The sequence below is a fragment of the Nipponia nippon genome, unplaced genomic scaffold, assembly GCF_047370975.1.
Source record: "Nipponia nippon isolate SJK-2023a ecotype South Korea unplaced genomic scaffold, ASM4737097v1 scaffold_8, whole genome shotgun sequence".
In the NCBI taxonomy this organism is placed as follows: Eukaryota; Metazoa; Chordata; class Aves; order Pelecaniformes; family Threskiornithidae; genus Nipponia; species Nipponia nippon.
In genome coordinates, this window is record NW_028262402.1 from 45,552,568 (window position 1) to 45,569,521 (window position 16,954).

General features: G+C 37.3%; 1 protein-coding gene across 18 annotated transcripts in view; it reads right to left on the bottom strand.

The window, feature by feature from the left end:
• Positions 1–16,954, bottom strand: part of KDM4C (lysine demethylase 4C) — a 292,096-nt gene that overhangs the window by 269,949 nt on the left and 5,193 nt on the right. For 11 of the 18 annotated variants that reach the window (XR_015701120.1, XM_087742689.1, XM_087742692.1 and 8 more), the window contains one exon: positions 5,651–5,815. The exons of 2 other annotated variants lie outside the window; for them this stretch is intronic. Coding sequence is in view for 15 of the 16 variants with exons in the window: in XM_087742689.1 (XP_087598815.1) it covers positions 5,651–5,794 (144 nt within the window). In the remaining variant the exon portion in view is untranslated. Of the gene's footprint in view, positions 1–5,650; positions 5,816–16,156; positions 16,230–16,954 lie in introns of all 18 variants that reach the window. 5 more of the 18 variants (XM_087742683.1, XM_087742686.1, XM_087742680.1 and 2 more) reach the window with 2 other exon arrangements.

Consider the following 16,954-nt stretch of genomic DNA (forward strand, 5'->3'; position numbering starts at 1 on the left):
AAATATAAAAAAGGAAAAACCTAAGGCAAGGCCTTTTCATTGGTGGAGGTGGGGGAAGATCTCAAACATCCTATGCATATTAACACTGTCTAATGTTTTTTAGTGTGATATATATTCTGTTTTAGATAGGAATGTCTTAGTTATACCATTCAGTCTCCTCCATGAAGGCTGCATAGTAGTACAACTGAGGTTATTTCAGAGTGCTATCAACGCATAAATTTCTGTTAAATCCTTTCGTATACTGTCTCCTGTTCTACATTTGATTCTGAATGGCATTGGCTACTATTTCTATGTAGCTACTTCTGACTCAACTCTTCTGAAAATTGTTTTTCTTGTACTTGCCAACATCTATTTTCAGTATCATGTTCCAAAATTACTTTTCTACTTGCCAATGTGACTGCAAATTAATTTAACTATTTCGCTCTATATAAATGCAGTTTGAGACTCCAAAACATTTCTTATTCAAGTAAAGAGCAACTACTCTATCAGTGTGCCTTGTTTCTCATTTGTTCTATTGCTTTTATTCCTTGTTTTCCCTTGTAAGTATAGGATCTGCTGTAACATTAAAACTAAAATACATTATCTATGCCTAAAGCTCATTGCAGACTTTCAAAAGCCTAACAGAAATTTTTAGCCAATTTGCTCCAGGGATGCCACAGTATATTATCTGCTCTGGAAATGGTTTAATGTTGTTTGTCTAGTACCTTAATCATTTGTTTCAGGCGTAGTATTAGGAACTTTTTTCCCTAATATTTTATTCCCCACACTCCCCTCTCCGACAACATGTGCAAGCCTTAAAGCCATTTTTATCCCTATTTACATACACATATTCTTCCACACAGGTGAGAGGCCTTCTCCCCTTACACTTTCACATATAACCTAAATGTTGGGTATGCCTATTCTGCTTATGACCTCTGTTTAAATTACTGTTTCTGCATACGCATACAGCTCTTCTGATAGTCTTTATTCTCTTTGCATTCCTAGTTGAGTCTGTACATCCTGGACTTAACACAAATTAAGTCCTCTGTAAGTTCACTTTATATTACTATCAAAACAGGAAAAAATATTTTATTCTTGTTATTTTAAATTCAATTTCCAAAACTCAGAAAATGTCCCTTAAACTTTTGCAGTATGAATTATTGACTTGGTAAGATTTGTTTTAAAAATACTTAGTTGGTTTATTTTTTATATATAATTTTTTTGAGATATATAAAAAAATAGTGGCAATTAGAATATAAAAAGTCTCAAGACAACTGAGTAATATGTAGCAACTAACCGGCAGGCTGAAAACAGCTAGAGATGTTTTAACTGCTATTCTAGTATCAAGCAGAAGAAGCAGAAAGCAGAGCTACACAGAATGGTTAAAAGGGCCCTTCCTCAGTCACAGTACAACTGAAACATGACTAATGCAATTAACCATTTTTAAAAGGTTTTGTTATGCTTTCTTGTATCATAGACATTATTCCAGGTGTTCTATAAATCCAGTGCAGCAGATATCCCACATGCATATAAATACAGATAAATAAAAGCACTTTTTGTTCTCCTGTGACTATCACATTTTAACAAGCTGTACGTGGAGAAGAGCTTCCCAAATGGTTTTGAAATGTGATAGATGGAATGGGAATTAAATCCTAGGTGTATGGTCAAAAAATGGAGACACAAATTTTCAATCATAAAAGCACAGGGATACTAACTTCAAACAAGCCAAATCATACTATGCAAAATATCACAAATCCCTGACTACATGGCCAAATTCTGCCCTTATTGGATATGTTCGGTTTTTGTGACTTCAACAGAAACAATATGAAACTAAGTGCTATAAAAGTAGCAATAACCTCTGTAAATCAAATCTTGGAATTATTTTTAAGACTCTGCTAATTTTCAGTTTCTCTTAATTGCATGTATGTGGACAATTTGAGAGAAACAGTAATTTGTAGCCAAATTTTTCCATCCCTACTACCTGATAATGAGATATAATAATCACCTCATTGAGAGATTATGTTAATGAGAGAACCAGAAAAAATATCATTTCTTTTTTTGAAAAAAATTGTATAGGCCAGATCAACCTACAAAATAAATAGCTATAGTTTGATAATGGCGGCAACACTGAAAGATTCATCCTTAAGGAAGCAGCTCATGATCTCATCAAGAAAGAAAGTGGTTTCAATTTGTATTTAATTACATTTTAAAAAAAAAATGTAGCTTGAAAATTTAAAAATTAATACGGGTTAAACAGAGTTAACTAGGGATATGCATTGAAAATTTACTGCCTGCTTCTCATACTAATCCTGAAAGGTGTCATATCTCTGAAGTACTTTGATTGTCAAATTACTGGAATGGACTCCCCAACTCATTTTCAATTCACTTATGGGATTCTAATCTACATCTTGCAGCATTACACCACAGTGAAGAAGAAGAGACCACAGCCTAACCTCTGTTCTTCTGTTGCCACAATCACCATTTTAGACCAATTTTTTACTAGATTAGTGTTAAAGTAACTTAAATACAGTATATGCCTGCATCCATTCCACAGACAAACATCTGCATTATACTCTTTAAAACACTGAAACATCTGGTAGATGTCACTGTTGCATCTAGTATTTTTAAAAAGTCAGCTTTACATATTCTTGTGCATAACCTAAAAAGATAACTACTACTTTGGCCCATTACAATGTTCCTTCAAGGTGTTTCAACCTCAAAGCAGTTTACAGGAAACAAATTTTACATATTAACATTAAATGCCACTCTTTTTAAAATGACAGCATTAGTATATTTTACTGATATTATGTCATCTTTGCTTTTCAGTAATAACTGTATATTCAGATCATACACATTTCATATATGCAAGAATTAATCTAATGCTTGATTACTGCAGAAAATTATGTTAATCCAGAATCTTCACAAAGATACCTCCTTAAAGAGTTCATGAGAGAGAAAGAGAGAGAGAGTAGAACAAGTGATAGGACAAGAGGAAATGGGCTCAAGTTGTGCCAAGGGAGATTTAGATTAGATATTAGGAAAAATTTCTTCACGGAGAGAATGGTTAGGCATTGGAACAGGCTGTCCAGGGAAGTGGTACAATCACAGTCCCTGGAAGCGTTCAAAAAACATGTGGATGTGGTGCTTAAAGACATGGTTTAGAGGTGGACGAGGCAGTTAGGCTAACAGGTTGGACTCAATGATCACAGAGGTCCTTGCCAACCTTAACGATTCTATGATTCTATGAACACCAGAAGTAAGGATATGAAGATGACAGCAACATTACACAAATTTTAAATTATACAATAAAGGCAAAATTGTTTCACATTCTTTTCTTTCACACTCTTTCCTAATGTTACTATGCCCATTGCTCTCCTCATGACATCCTCAATGGCTCTGCCCTTTTCTCCTACACTGGTTGCACATGGAGGTTTAATTGCTGGATGGCAGGGAAGGAACCAGAACCAGAATCAAGATAAGGAACCAAAACAGAACAATGACTGAAGCTATATTCACGTCTCAAAAAAATCTGAAGAATATTTCCAATAAGACAAATTCATTGTCTTTTTACACTACCTACTGGCTGAAATTTTGTAACCAAGAATGCCAAGACATGGAAAACTATACTTTTCCAGATATCCTAAAGTTCACACACACAAATGATTAGTACACTGGGCTCAAACCATGACATATTTTAGTCCCACAGCTAATCTTAAGTATACCAGCAGCCTCAGAGGAGCACTGAGCACCACGTATCAGGAAGCCACTGACCAGCATTTCCAGCTGCTTCAATCCCTGACAGAAAATAAGCACTACAAAAAAACCTCACGGAGAGTAACTGAAGCTCCTCTTTATTATGAATGTCTCAGAAATGAGAACAGAAGCTTGCATAGGCTTTTTAAGCATTTCAGTATCGTATTTGATGATAAACCTCCTGAGAACTGTCAAAGAGGTAAATAGATAGACAGTCTTTAAAGGAAAATTAAATAAGGTGTTTGGTTTCGTTTTGTTTTTGAAATTAAGAAGCTTCTGGTTTTGAATACTATCAAATGAAAAGATTAGTTGCAGTCTAGGACAGACATAGTCATGATAAAGAGCATATCACAACTATTCTTCTTTTTAAACAAAACTAGTTCATTTTTAGGGTTTTTTTTTTTCCAAACATATTACACACTAATCCTGGTTCATATAATAGCTTCCTCATATAGGCAGAGAAAGCAAGGAGTACAATTTATGCATACCTGTCTTTGTTTTATACACAACATACCAAAGAAAGCAAGCACACTACATATGAATAAACAGATTGAAATAGAAGAAAATCAGTATCATCTCAGTGGCTGGTCATAAGGCACTTTCTATTTCTTTGGCTAGATCCCCATGAAACAGGATTAGAAACTACCAACAGTTGAAATAAAGATATTTATATAAACAATATTATAATGAGATTTTTTTTTAACGTTGAGTCCATGTACGTAATCCACAGAATGACACATAGCTAGAATCTCCTGCTTACATACATGTTAATGGCTTAAATCTGTTGAGCAGATGTCACTAAAGTTTACTGTTCAAGATGAGAGGACTGCAATAGTTTATTCCCACACAAACAAATATGTTCCATAATATAGTTGAATATGTGAAAAATTAAGCTCAGGCTTTCCTTTGTTGTCCATTTATCACATTTCTACTCCTGTTTGCAAAGAAGAGTTTGAAAATATGACCTATATGTACTCTACCCTCAGAAATTAGGAAGCAAATAAACTACAAGGTTTTCAAAGTGTAAGGGGCTCAGTTTTGCTTTGTTTTACAGGAAGCAGGGAGGAGGGAGTGGGCAGGGAGAATCCAAGAATTGCAGGGTTTGTTTCTCTTCTCTCAATTTTTAAATGTCTTGACTTTGCAACATTAGCTTAAAAACCCAGTGATGAAGACAGCTATTCCCACTGACTACTTACAATAACTAAGCTAGGATTTCTAGACCTGCACTGTGTCCTGCTGGTTTGAAAAGTGGCAAAACAGATACAGCATAAATACTTAGATGATGTAACACTAAATTACATCAGACTTAATCTCTGATAATCACTCTCCATTAGGTGAGGAACACCTGCTGTAAGATCCTGGATATACTATTGTTCAAAGGGCAATGCAATGGTAGTTAGCAGTACCTCCAATTCTCATTAACAAAAAGATAACACCATCACCATTAAAAAGAAAATTATTTCCATTAGAATAGTGCCTCACTATCTTCATGCATACACCCATTGACTGTATTGGGATTATTTGCTCCAGTATACAGTTATACACAACCCTAAAAGACCGAGTTCAACATCTGGTATATCAAGACTTTCCAATTTATACTATGAACTCCCTATTTTGTTCTGATTTGCCAAAAACTAGTTTAAATCTGCCTTAAGAAGAGATCCTCTTTTGCTATTGTAAACATGGAAATAAGTGACGGTTAGAGACAAAACAGTATAAATCGTCTTCATTAGTTTGCACAAAATATCAGAGATACCAAAAAGCTCTCTCTTAAGAGTAACAGATCAATATCTATTCATTGAAAATCATTTGGAAAAAATGTTAAATACTAAAAAGGTCAGTTTTGCAATCAACAAATAACAAATACTGGGAAAACAGGTATTAGGAACAATTTTCCTTCTACATTATAGATGTTTACCTTTGCAACTCCAGCCCTATGAGCACCTTGTGATTCCATGTACGCTAAGTATTTGTTGAACTCCCTGAATTCATCCATCGAAGGCCTAAATGTCATGATTTTGCAGCTTGGGTTTGGAGGACTATCTGAGATGACAGCAGCCATTGTGCTTCACTTTCAATCCAGCTTTAAAAAAAAAAAAAAAAAAAAGGCAAATAAAATAACGTACACTGAAGAGAATAATCTGTAAAACAAACTCTGAGATTCTGCATACATGTTTCAAACAGGAAAAAAGCTTCCGAAATCCTCTGCCCATGCTAGTATAAAAGGCATAAAACAAATGTTTACTTTTTCTCCTTACTCCTTTAAGGATACTCAGCCCTTACCCAGCACGAACACTATCATGATTAACATTTATACAGTCCAGTCCATATCTCTGTTTTTATGGCACATTTTCTCAAGTTAACCTTTAACATCAAACTAGCATCTTCCTGTGTTGATCCATCTGCAGGTTGCTGCATTTCTCTGTCTAGAGATTTATATAACACAGGCACAATCTAGAGTAACAAAGCTACATATTTGATAAAATATCACTATTTCCATTTAGTATATGGGGAAAACTGATTACTCACTTCCCACTCACACTGCAAACACAGAGAAAGAACACCTGGATTTCCTAACTCTCAAATCAGCAGTTTAACAACAGGACTGTATTACCCCTCATTCTCTGAAACCTCTTCAACAGAGACAAATCATGCAAGTGATGCACAAAGACAATCAGTGTTTCCTCTTATTTCCACTTCTACATCGAGGATGGCTAAAACCAGAGTCATATTTCTGTTTCATACCAAGATACAGTACTCATGAAAGGACTGATCTTTAGGCAACTGACAGATGTATTTTAGCTTCAGCAGATGTTTCAATTTCCAACTATACATCTCCATGTGCCATCTTATTGTTCACAAAATTATTCCTTAATCTTACAAAAAAGCTCATCCCAGAATACAAATAACTCGACTGTGACTAGCTTTTTAGTGATTTTGCTTTCCTGAGCATATAATTTAACTCATTCCTCATTTTCTCCATCTGCAAAATGCATGCAACCATGGTTTTTTATGCCACACACTGTCACCATAAGTTTTGCTTTTATGTCAGCATATTAGCCACTAATTTCATTAGCTTCACATCCCTTCTAGCTTGGTATGAATCACTGCAGAAGAAAGCTGTATGTGGAAGATGCCTTTATGGCTTTCCATGTTTCACTCTCCTACTGGTATTCCAACATTTAGCCTGCTTTTTGTGTCCCTTTTCCTCTCATTTTACCTCCCCACTTCACCTGGCACACCACTCCCCATTCTTAGCAGTTAATTAAATTTCTTTTTCCACACTCCCACCTTCAGTAACATTCTATTCCCTTCCCTACACTACTTTCTTTCCCTGTTTGAACTGAAATTAACTAGATTTCTGCAATGTTCCCATTCTGAAAATCAGTACCACTTTAATTTGGGGGTATTTTTGCATTTAAATTATCAAGTCCATATAGGCAAACACACCTCAAAATGTACAAGTGGGATAACTTCTCTCAGTAGTAAACAGCTGGCTTGTATATTATACACCCTTCATTTATTCCCATCCATTAAAGCTCCACATATAATCTTGCTCCTATGACCAGTCCCAGGAAAACGAAACTTGGATTTACAACCAAAGGTGAAGCTCTGTTTTCCTTCCTTGCAAAGTGCAATAGACAGTGTTTACTATTTACGATGCTTCACTGACAGTAAAGTGACACCAGAAATACAATCAAACAGGGTATTTGATTTCTCTGTACAAAATTAGCTTTTAGGCTTTCACCTTTAGATGTAGTAAATAAGTATACACATCAGTGAAGTACATACACACACATACATACGCACACACACTGTCTCCAAAAAACAAACTCTATGCTATTTCTTCACTGGGAAAAAAATTAATAGTCCTTCATTATTCATCATTTTACACCTTTCAATCCATTCCATTCACTGTATACAAGACACCAAGCAGTCAGTAGTTATTTCATCATGGCATACAGATTAACATCCTTCCCTCAATTCTTCCAGTATTCTCCAACATTGTTAGTACAGTTTAAGGAGGGGTGGGGGGGAAAGAGAAGCACTGATTCGTTCTTTGGTTGGTTGGTTATTTTTTTCTAATTAAATTACTTCAGCATCTACTTATGAATTTGTCTTTTCCATCACTAATATTCTTTCCTTTAGTGGATAGAGAGAAACTTTTCAGAAGTGTGTTTTATCCACTTACCTGCCTAGTACCAAGTCTAGCGTTCCCAAACCAAGTCAAGCATTCCCAAAGCACCCATTTCAACGGGGCAGGGGGGGCATGCTGCAACCACCAATACCTGGAATTATGTTCACTTAACCAATAACTGAATTGTTGTGTCACTACTTCAGCATCTATCAGACACGTAGTTTTATCTATGCCCAATCAGAGGAACTATTTCTGCTTAATTCAATGTGATATTTGTAGACAATACAAAACTAGGACGATTGGCTGCTACACCAGAGGGTTGTGCTGCCATCCAGAGGGACCTTGACAAGCTGGAGAAATGGGCTGACATGAACCTCATGAAGCTTAACAAGGGGAAGTGCAAAGTGCTGCACCCGGGGAGGAACAACCCCAGGCATATGAGGTACATGATGGGGCCTGGCAGGCTGGAAAGCAGCCTTGCAGAAAAGGCCTTTGCAGGTTCTGAGGGACACCAAGTTGAACATGAGCTGGCAATGTGCTCTGGTGGCAAAGGCAGCGACTGGTATCCTGGGCTGCATTAGGAGGACTGTTGCCAGTAGGTCAATGAAGGTGATCCTTGCCATCTCCTCAGCACTGGTGAGGCCACAGCCTGAGCACTGTGTCCAGTTCTGGGCTCCCCAGTACAAGAGAGATACAGAGCTACTGGAAGAGAGTCCAGCAAAAGGCCACTCAGATGATGAAGGGGTGGGAGCATCTCTCTCATTGACTGGTTTTGGCTGGGATAGAGTTAATTTTCTTCATAGTAGCTTGTATTAAGCTATGTTTTGGATCTATGCTGAACACAGTGTTGATAATACAGGGATGGTTTAGTTATTGCTGAGCAGCGCTTACACAGCGTCAAAGCCTTTTCTGCTTCTTACACCACCCCACCAGCGAGTAGGCTGGGGATGCACAAGAAGCTGGGAGGGGACACAGCCAGGACAGCTGACCCCAACTGACCAAAGGGATCTTCCATACCATATGACATCATGCTCAGCATATAGAGCTGGGGAAAGAAGAAGGAAAGAGGCGGGGGGAATGTTCGGAGTTATGGCGTTTCATTATGCATGCTGGAGCCTTGCTTTCTTCGAGATGGCTGAACACCTGCCTGCCAATGGGAAGTAGTAAATGAATTCCTTGTTTTGCTTTGCTTGTGCCGGTAGCTTTTGCTTTACCTATTAAACAGTCTTTATCTCAGCCTACAAGTTTTCTCACTTCTACCCTTCTGATTCTCTCCCCCATCCCACCAGGAGGGAGTGAGCAAGTGGCTGTCTGATGCTTACTTGCCAGCTGCAGTTAAACTATGACACTCATGAAGGAAGGCTGAGAGAGCTGGGGTGGTTCAGCCTAGAGAAGAGAAGGCTCTTATCTATATGTATAAACACCTAATGGGATGGAGTTTAGAAGAGGGAGACAGGCCTTTTTCGGTGATGCCCAGTGACAAGATGAATGGCAAAGGGCAGAAACTAAAACACGGGATATTCCACCTGAACATCAGGAAATACCTTCTCACTGTGAGGGTCATCAAACACTGGAAGAGGTAGCTCAGAGAGGTTGTGGAGTCTCTGTCCTTGGACATACTCAAAGCCCAACTGGACACAGTGCTGATCAACCTGCTCTAGCTGACCCTCCTTGAGCAGTGGGGTTCGGCTGCATGTTCTCAAGAGGTCACTTCCAACCTCAGCAAGTATGTGATTCTGCACTCTTATCCTTGTGTGGATATAACAAAGACAGAGCCAGACTCTTCCCAGTCGTGCCCAGTGACAGTGTAAGTGACAATGGGCACAAACCAAAAATACATGATATTCTGCTTAAACATAGTAAAAAACTTAGCATGAGGGTGATCAAATATTGGAACAAGTTGCCCAGAGAGGCTATGGAGTGTCCATCCTTGGAGATACTCAAAAGCCAGTCTGACATTGCCTGAGTAATACATTGCAGCTGAGCCTGCTTTATGCAGGGAGACTGGACCAGACGATCTTCAGAGGTCCCTTCCAACCTCCACAGTTCTCTGATTCTCAGCTATTCCTACCTACTGCTGTAAGTTAAACACTGCAGCTGCACAGCTAAACACACAAAGCCAAAGTTACAGTTCAGAATTAATATTAATTCTGCCAACTCATACATGTGCACAGTGCCAGACATCACCTACATCACCTTCCACTACATCACAGATAAAGCCCATTTCCAAAAGCATTTATATAAATTGCTTTACCAATTAGCTTAATCAGCTTCTATGTAAACATATTAAATGAAATTGTTCGTATAGAAAGTCAGTTTCAAAAGGAAATCTAGTATCAACCTTCTTATCACAGTTTTGTCTATGGGCACAAAACATACACACGCACAGTGCCTATATGTGTTCCTACAAACCTGAGGCTCTGTCTTCCGTAAGTTTTGGAATTAAATTTGTCTAAGGTGAAGGGGTGTAAGTCTGAAAGATAACTGATTTCCTATATTCTTTATGGAAAGGGGTAAGGAGACAAGAAAAAGCCATATCCAAGTGGTTCAGCTATGAGAAAAGCTGCAGGATGATTTTGGCCAGTGTCTGATTTCAAGCAGGCACAACAAACTAATTATTGCATAAATTAATATGATAAAAATTCCTCTCAACCAAGACACCTTACCAAAACATATCAGTTATAATACCTGAGCTGCTTTAGAAACAGCAACCTACCAAACAAACATGTAATTACCAAATGATCTGAATATACCCTAGCACTTAGCCACAATGAAGAACTTAGTTAATTTAAGAATTCTTAATCAAACAAATAAACTCATGCTAATTTCTACAATCACACATGCCAGCATGCTTGCCTGGCTGATAGATTCCTAAAATCCTGTTTGCAAAAGATACCAAAGTAAAGATACTAACTTGATTATTTCTTTATGTCCCTGGAACTAAAGCAAGGCTCAAGCATATAACTGAATTGTACTGTGATGAACCTGAATCTATATCACAAGCGGAATTATAACTTTCAACTAATCATGAAGACACGTGAATAGCATTGGAAAGGCAGAATTTGTGCGCAGCTTCATCGGAGCGTGAAAAATACAAATCCTTTCTTTCACAGGATCTTGTTTCTACCTGTTTCCATGCATCTTAGCGCCCAGTTCCCTACCCGATCACCATACAGACCAGCCAGCTCTGTTACTGTTGGTGGAAATAAACAGTCTGATCCATCCTTCTGCGTCACCCTTCTTCCTCAGTAAAAGACATTTTCGTATTAACTTACTGGGTAAAACAGCTCTTTGATAAGCTCAATGTTTATAAGAACACTCCTTGAGCAGATTCTACTTACATAACCTCCATAGTTTAGGAGGCAGATCAGAAAGGCTATGCAGTACTTGCTACGCTAGAAGTTCATATACTTACTAGATGATACTATTCATTTTATGATTTCTTAGTAATTTAACACCTTTACAGCTATGACCTATCAGTTGAAGCTTCTTAAATTAATTTCACAATTTTATTATTGCAGTAATGTTCATTACAAATGTCAGTCTAAACCAGCAAGCACCAGTACTAAGTTATATGGTTTGAATTTACCACAAAAGACACAGCTATGCTACAAACCAACCAGAAAACAATGGCCTTCCAATTCAATTCTATTAACTTCTAACACACTATGTAATTTTCTCAAGGACTTTGTGGAATTTAAGTGTCCTGCATACTTTCTCCCACCAACTCCTATTTTTGCTCTTTCTCTGACATGCAAAACCTCAGTTATATCCTACCAAATCATTAAAACAAGAGAGCATAAAATATAGTCCAGTATAAGAGTTGAAAGGCCTTCAGAGATTCTTTTGCAGACAAGAACATAATTATTACGATGCCATTCTAAAGTAAAATCCACACTGCAATTGTACTATCACTGTCTTAACTATTTCACTTAGGTGTATACATAACTACCTATTTTATGATATTACAGACCTGTACAAGCTGAGAAGTAAAACTTCTAGGGTTTTTATTTACTGCCACACAATGAAAGTGTGCAAGACATTAGCAAATACAAAGTTATAGAAACAAGGGCAGTATGTTCATTTAGGCTGCACATTATAAAATAGAAAGACAAGTAATATATATATACAGGGATTTTTTTTAAAGTTATTTTAAATCTCTAATATCAACATTGTAATCAGTCATTTTCTGTCTCCGTTCCAAGACAGTACTGCACGTTGACAAGGTTGCCCATGACTGTCTAGAAAATCAGATGGTAATGTGAATAAATGAGAAGATACACTCCACCCAAATTAGCATACATTACTACTTTGCATAACACTGAAAGAAAGAAGCTTTTTAGCTAATCGTGGGAAAGCTTTAGTCACACAAGCTCAAGCTATGAGCCTGATCCAATAAACTGCAAAGCCTGCCCATAAAGCTTGAATTTCTTGGTGACCAAGTAGTTCGCCTATGTCTTGAAACATGTCTGATTAAACAGTGCAAAATTTAGATAAAATGCAAGCATGTAACTTGTTGAAAGTTGCCAGCTAAAGAGCCAATAGTTGGCTGAAGAATCTGATACTCCTTTTAAAAAGTTTATAGCCATTGTCAGGCCTTCTCAAAAGCCCTTCAAATCATCAGCCAGAGAAATATTAATGCCACATTTGTCTTAATACTACAGAAGTGGAAATGTGAGGCGAGCAACGTTTAACCGTCCATATCCATGTCAGTATGTGGCCTGAGAAACCTAATGAACCTAATTCAAAATGTCAAAGTACAACACCGAAAAAGCTCATATACTCACAGCAAGACGAAATCTCATTAATGATACCAGTATTTACATAATCCAAGATGCAAATGCACTTCACCAGTTATGATGACAGGGGATGAAGTGCTTTTAAAATAAATCCTGTAATATTTAAACTGCATAGCTTGTACAAACATAACAAACTTGATACTTTGATATGTACATTAACTAGCAGAACAAAAAGGTGATAAAAGACTACAACAAACTTCCCAGGGGCTGCCAAAGCAAAAGAAAAAGAAGAGAAGAAAAGAAAAAAAAAAAAAAACACAAACAGAAAAGAGAGGAAGAAAGAAAAGAGTAACTTTCTGCGTGCTTTGACATTAGTAACTAAGGCTGGGTACGAGAAGAGTTAACTACCTACCTCTCCAGAACAGAACTATACCATATCACATGCTTTATCACACACTCTATTCTGCGTGATTGTTTGGTAAGTGCAGAATCTACAGGATTGTTCCTTCTATATCCTAAGAAAAGGAAACGACCTCTATACCCCCCGCAGCCAACTGAATCTCAACTATTCAAATTAGTACTAGGCAGCTACAATTTCCAGCCTCCGCTGTCAAAACAGTGGACTGCTTTTTGTAATGCCTACACCTTACCATATTGTTAAAGCTGTCAGGATACTAAATACAATTTATTGGTGGAAGAGTTAGCTGTTAAACACCGTTCTTCCATGCAGAATCCTCCATACTGTCACAAGAACACAGAATATATTGTCCCCAGAATTGGAAAACATCTTCCAAGTTTCATTTATTTGATATTTAATACAGAAATCCAAACTAGCAATTGTGTTTAATCAAATTACAAGCAAGGCACTGATTGACACAACTAGAAAATACTCTATTAAAACAGAATGAAACACACCAGAAAAACAGCACGTGTTAATTTGCAGTTGGTTAAAATGCACAAAAACCTACAGTATTCACTACATGAAACCAACTTTCAGTATTACTGCATTCTCTCTCTGCCTTAATACTAAGCTGTCAGATCTCCGCTGAAGGCTATCCACTTCTTTTGCTTGTAGTGTAAAATTAACTAACCAGTACTTTGAGTTCCACCCCTCACCAGCAGGGACCCAAAACTTTTTGGCTTTCAACTACACAAGACTTGACACAATTGTTCTTCCAAAGATGCTTTGTGGGAGGCATCTCTTGACTGCCAAACGGTGCCTACTTTGGCCCCTCTACTGAAAGCACTGCTGAACAAGAGAGGAGAAAAAACCCAGCTTGCCAAGTCTGCTCTGCTATAGACAAAATGATTAGCTAACACGGAAAAGCACTAAATAACTACAGGCCATTTGTGTCATATTTGCATCATAAAATAAGTACCTTCATATTTTGGAAAATCAGATTATTTTATTATTTCTGTGTGTTCAATATATAAAATATCAACGTCCACAACCTTTACTTGACAACCCAAATTAAACAAATTACATAAAGCAAGCTCCAGCAAATGAGAAAAAGAAGGAAGACAGAAAGAAAAAAGAACAAATTTTTGAAGGTTATCACTTCTCACAGATAAATTAGTTAAAACACACGTTTTTTCCCCTTTTTCTTTTCTTGCAAATTTTCACCCACACTAACTATAGAACAACAAGCATTTGAGGAAGAATTAATTCATTCTGAGAAAATTTTTTCAAATAACTAACAACAAGAAAATATACTTGTCCAGAGAAAGGCATGCACAAAAAGCCACAGCACATTGTTGAGGCTGATCTGAAAGAAAATAAAAAAATAATCTATTTGAAAACAGGTGTCAGATACAAAAGTTTTCAATTTAAAAAAACAAGACAGAGCATTCACATTATAAAGTACTAGCCACTATTTTTTAGGAATCATTCAATAAAAACACTTTATTGACAAAACTTGAGGAAAACTATGATTTTTTTCCACTAACCTGCTATTTGCAGAGTCTGTTTTGCAAAAAAATAAAGAAGTTGGTACAACCAGCTCTGCAAGAGCTGGAAAGAAAACAAGCAGTAGAAAACCAGGTCTTGATCTATAATAGTCTAAGCAGCAATTTTATTTACAACGTAAGTAAAAACTCCATAAGCTCATCCAGTAATTTATTTTTATCATAGGTATATCTATAGGTAGATTCACTTCTGCATTTTCCTATATCATTTTTAAAAAGTTTTCAGCATAATCTGTAAATAGGTACCATCCAACTTCCCGTATTGTTTGGCAAAGCAAATTCAAAGATGCAAGATACTGCAATAGTGCACAGTCCATGCCTAGCTACAGGAATGACTTTCAGGTAATTGGAAACATTAAAGCATAGTTTGCATGTCCAGCTATTACTGAGCATGCAAATAGTTAATCCTCAATGTAATTTGGTTTTGCATGGTTTAACCCCACACAGCAACTAAGCACCACACAGCCGCTTGCTCACTCCACCACCAGTGGGACAGGGGAGAGAATCAGAAGGGTGAAAGGGAGAAAACTCGTGGGTTGAGATAAGAACAGTTTAATAATTGAAATAAAATAAATTAGAACAGTTAAATAGGCAAAGCAAAAAAACCGTGCATACAAACAAAGCAAAGCAAAGCAAGGAATTCATTCACTGCTTCCCATGGGCAGGCAGGTGTTCAGCCATCCCCAGGAAAGCAGGGCTCCATCACACCTAATGGTTACTTGGGAAGACATACGCCATCACGCCCAATGTCCCCCCCCTTCCTTCTTCTTCCCCCAGCTTATATACTGAGCATGACGTCATATGGTATGGCATGGCCCTTTGGCCAGTCTGGATCAGCTGTCCTGGCTGTGCCCCCTCCCAGCTTCTTGTGCACCCGGCAGAGCATGGGAAGCTGAAAAGTCCTTGACCACTGTGAGCGCCACTCAGCACCTATTTAGCAACAGCTTAGCGCTACTTAGCAAGAACCAAAGCATCAGTGCATCATCGACATTGTTCTCATCCTAAACTCAAAACACAGCCCCATACCGGCTACCAAGACAAAAATTAACCCTATCCCGGCTGAAACCAGGACACATACTTATGGTTGAATTGTTCCTTTAACAAGAGTAAGTGTGCCTGCAAATTATGTCTGCCTAGTTTATGTACCTGGCTTAGAAAAAGTAAAAGATCCTATTTATCAGGAATTACAAATCTCGTGTTTATTTTATTTGATCGTATTAACTGTTAAAACAAATGTATGGGTCACAATATTTTGTATTTGTGATAGGACGCATTCATAAACCAAATCTCATGGTTAGGCACGTACTCATCAGATATCCAGCAGTCATCATGAAGAATCAATTAAGTTCAAAAATGTTAGGAGTATTAAAGTATTTAAACAATTATAAAAACTTAAGAAACCAGGAATCTGGATAGGTGACCATATTCCAAAGCTCCTAAAACCCTCTCAATTTGACTACAAAGTAGTTTGACAAACTTCAAGTTTGCACTTCTGTGTCTTGGTACTACCCTTACAACAATTATTTCCAAAAATATAAAAATGACCTATTTTGTACCCGTAAATATTGAAATGAAAAATTACCTGAATTCATTCCATAGACAATCCTTTCCCACACCAGGTTCACTGCATGCAAAAACAGCTTGAAATAATTCATCTGGGACAAAAGGCAAGAAGGGGGGGGGGGGGGAGGGAAGTATTTTTCTCATTTTTATTTGCAACCCATGTTTCAAGAGTTTTTACTTTCTTTTTAATGAAAACACAGGTATGAAACCCATAGTCCTAGTTGGAAGCAGCATGTAACAGCCTTCAGCAACAGCAGTAGCAAGTCACACCTATCAAGTTACCACAGTTGCTAACAACAGATATTTAGAAAAAAGTAAGTGTAGGGGTAGTTTACAATTATGTTTTTCCAGAATACCATTTCAGTCTTCAGCGATGTACAGACCAAGGAATCCTGAGAAAAAGAGGATATTATTGCATTTTGTGGACTTTGATGGATTTTTTTGCCCATGATTTTGGATAGTAAAGGCCTACAAAGTTTCAAAACATCTCATGACAAAGCATTCCACAATCAACATTATGCTAAGTGATATATCTCCTTCTGTACATTTTTTTCACGTTTTCGTTTCATCTGACATCATCACACTGGGAACAGTTATCTATCTGCTCATATTTACCTTCAGACCATACACGACTTACAGATCATGATCTACTGCAGTCATCTCTCTTCTAAGCTGAAGACTCCTCATCTCCTCACAGAAAGTCTATTCCATACTTCTGATCATCATTGCACCCTATTTCTGGATCTTTACCAGTTACAGTAAATTACTTCTAGTCACAGGAAACAGGTACCAAAGCTGTAAGCACTATTCAAGATGC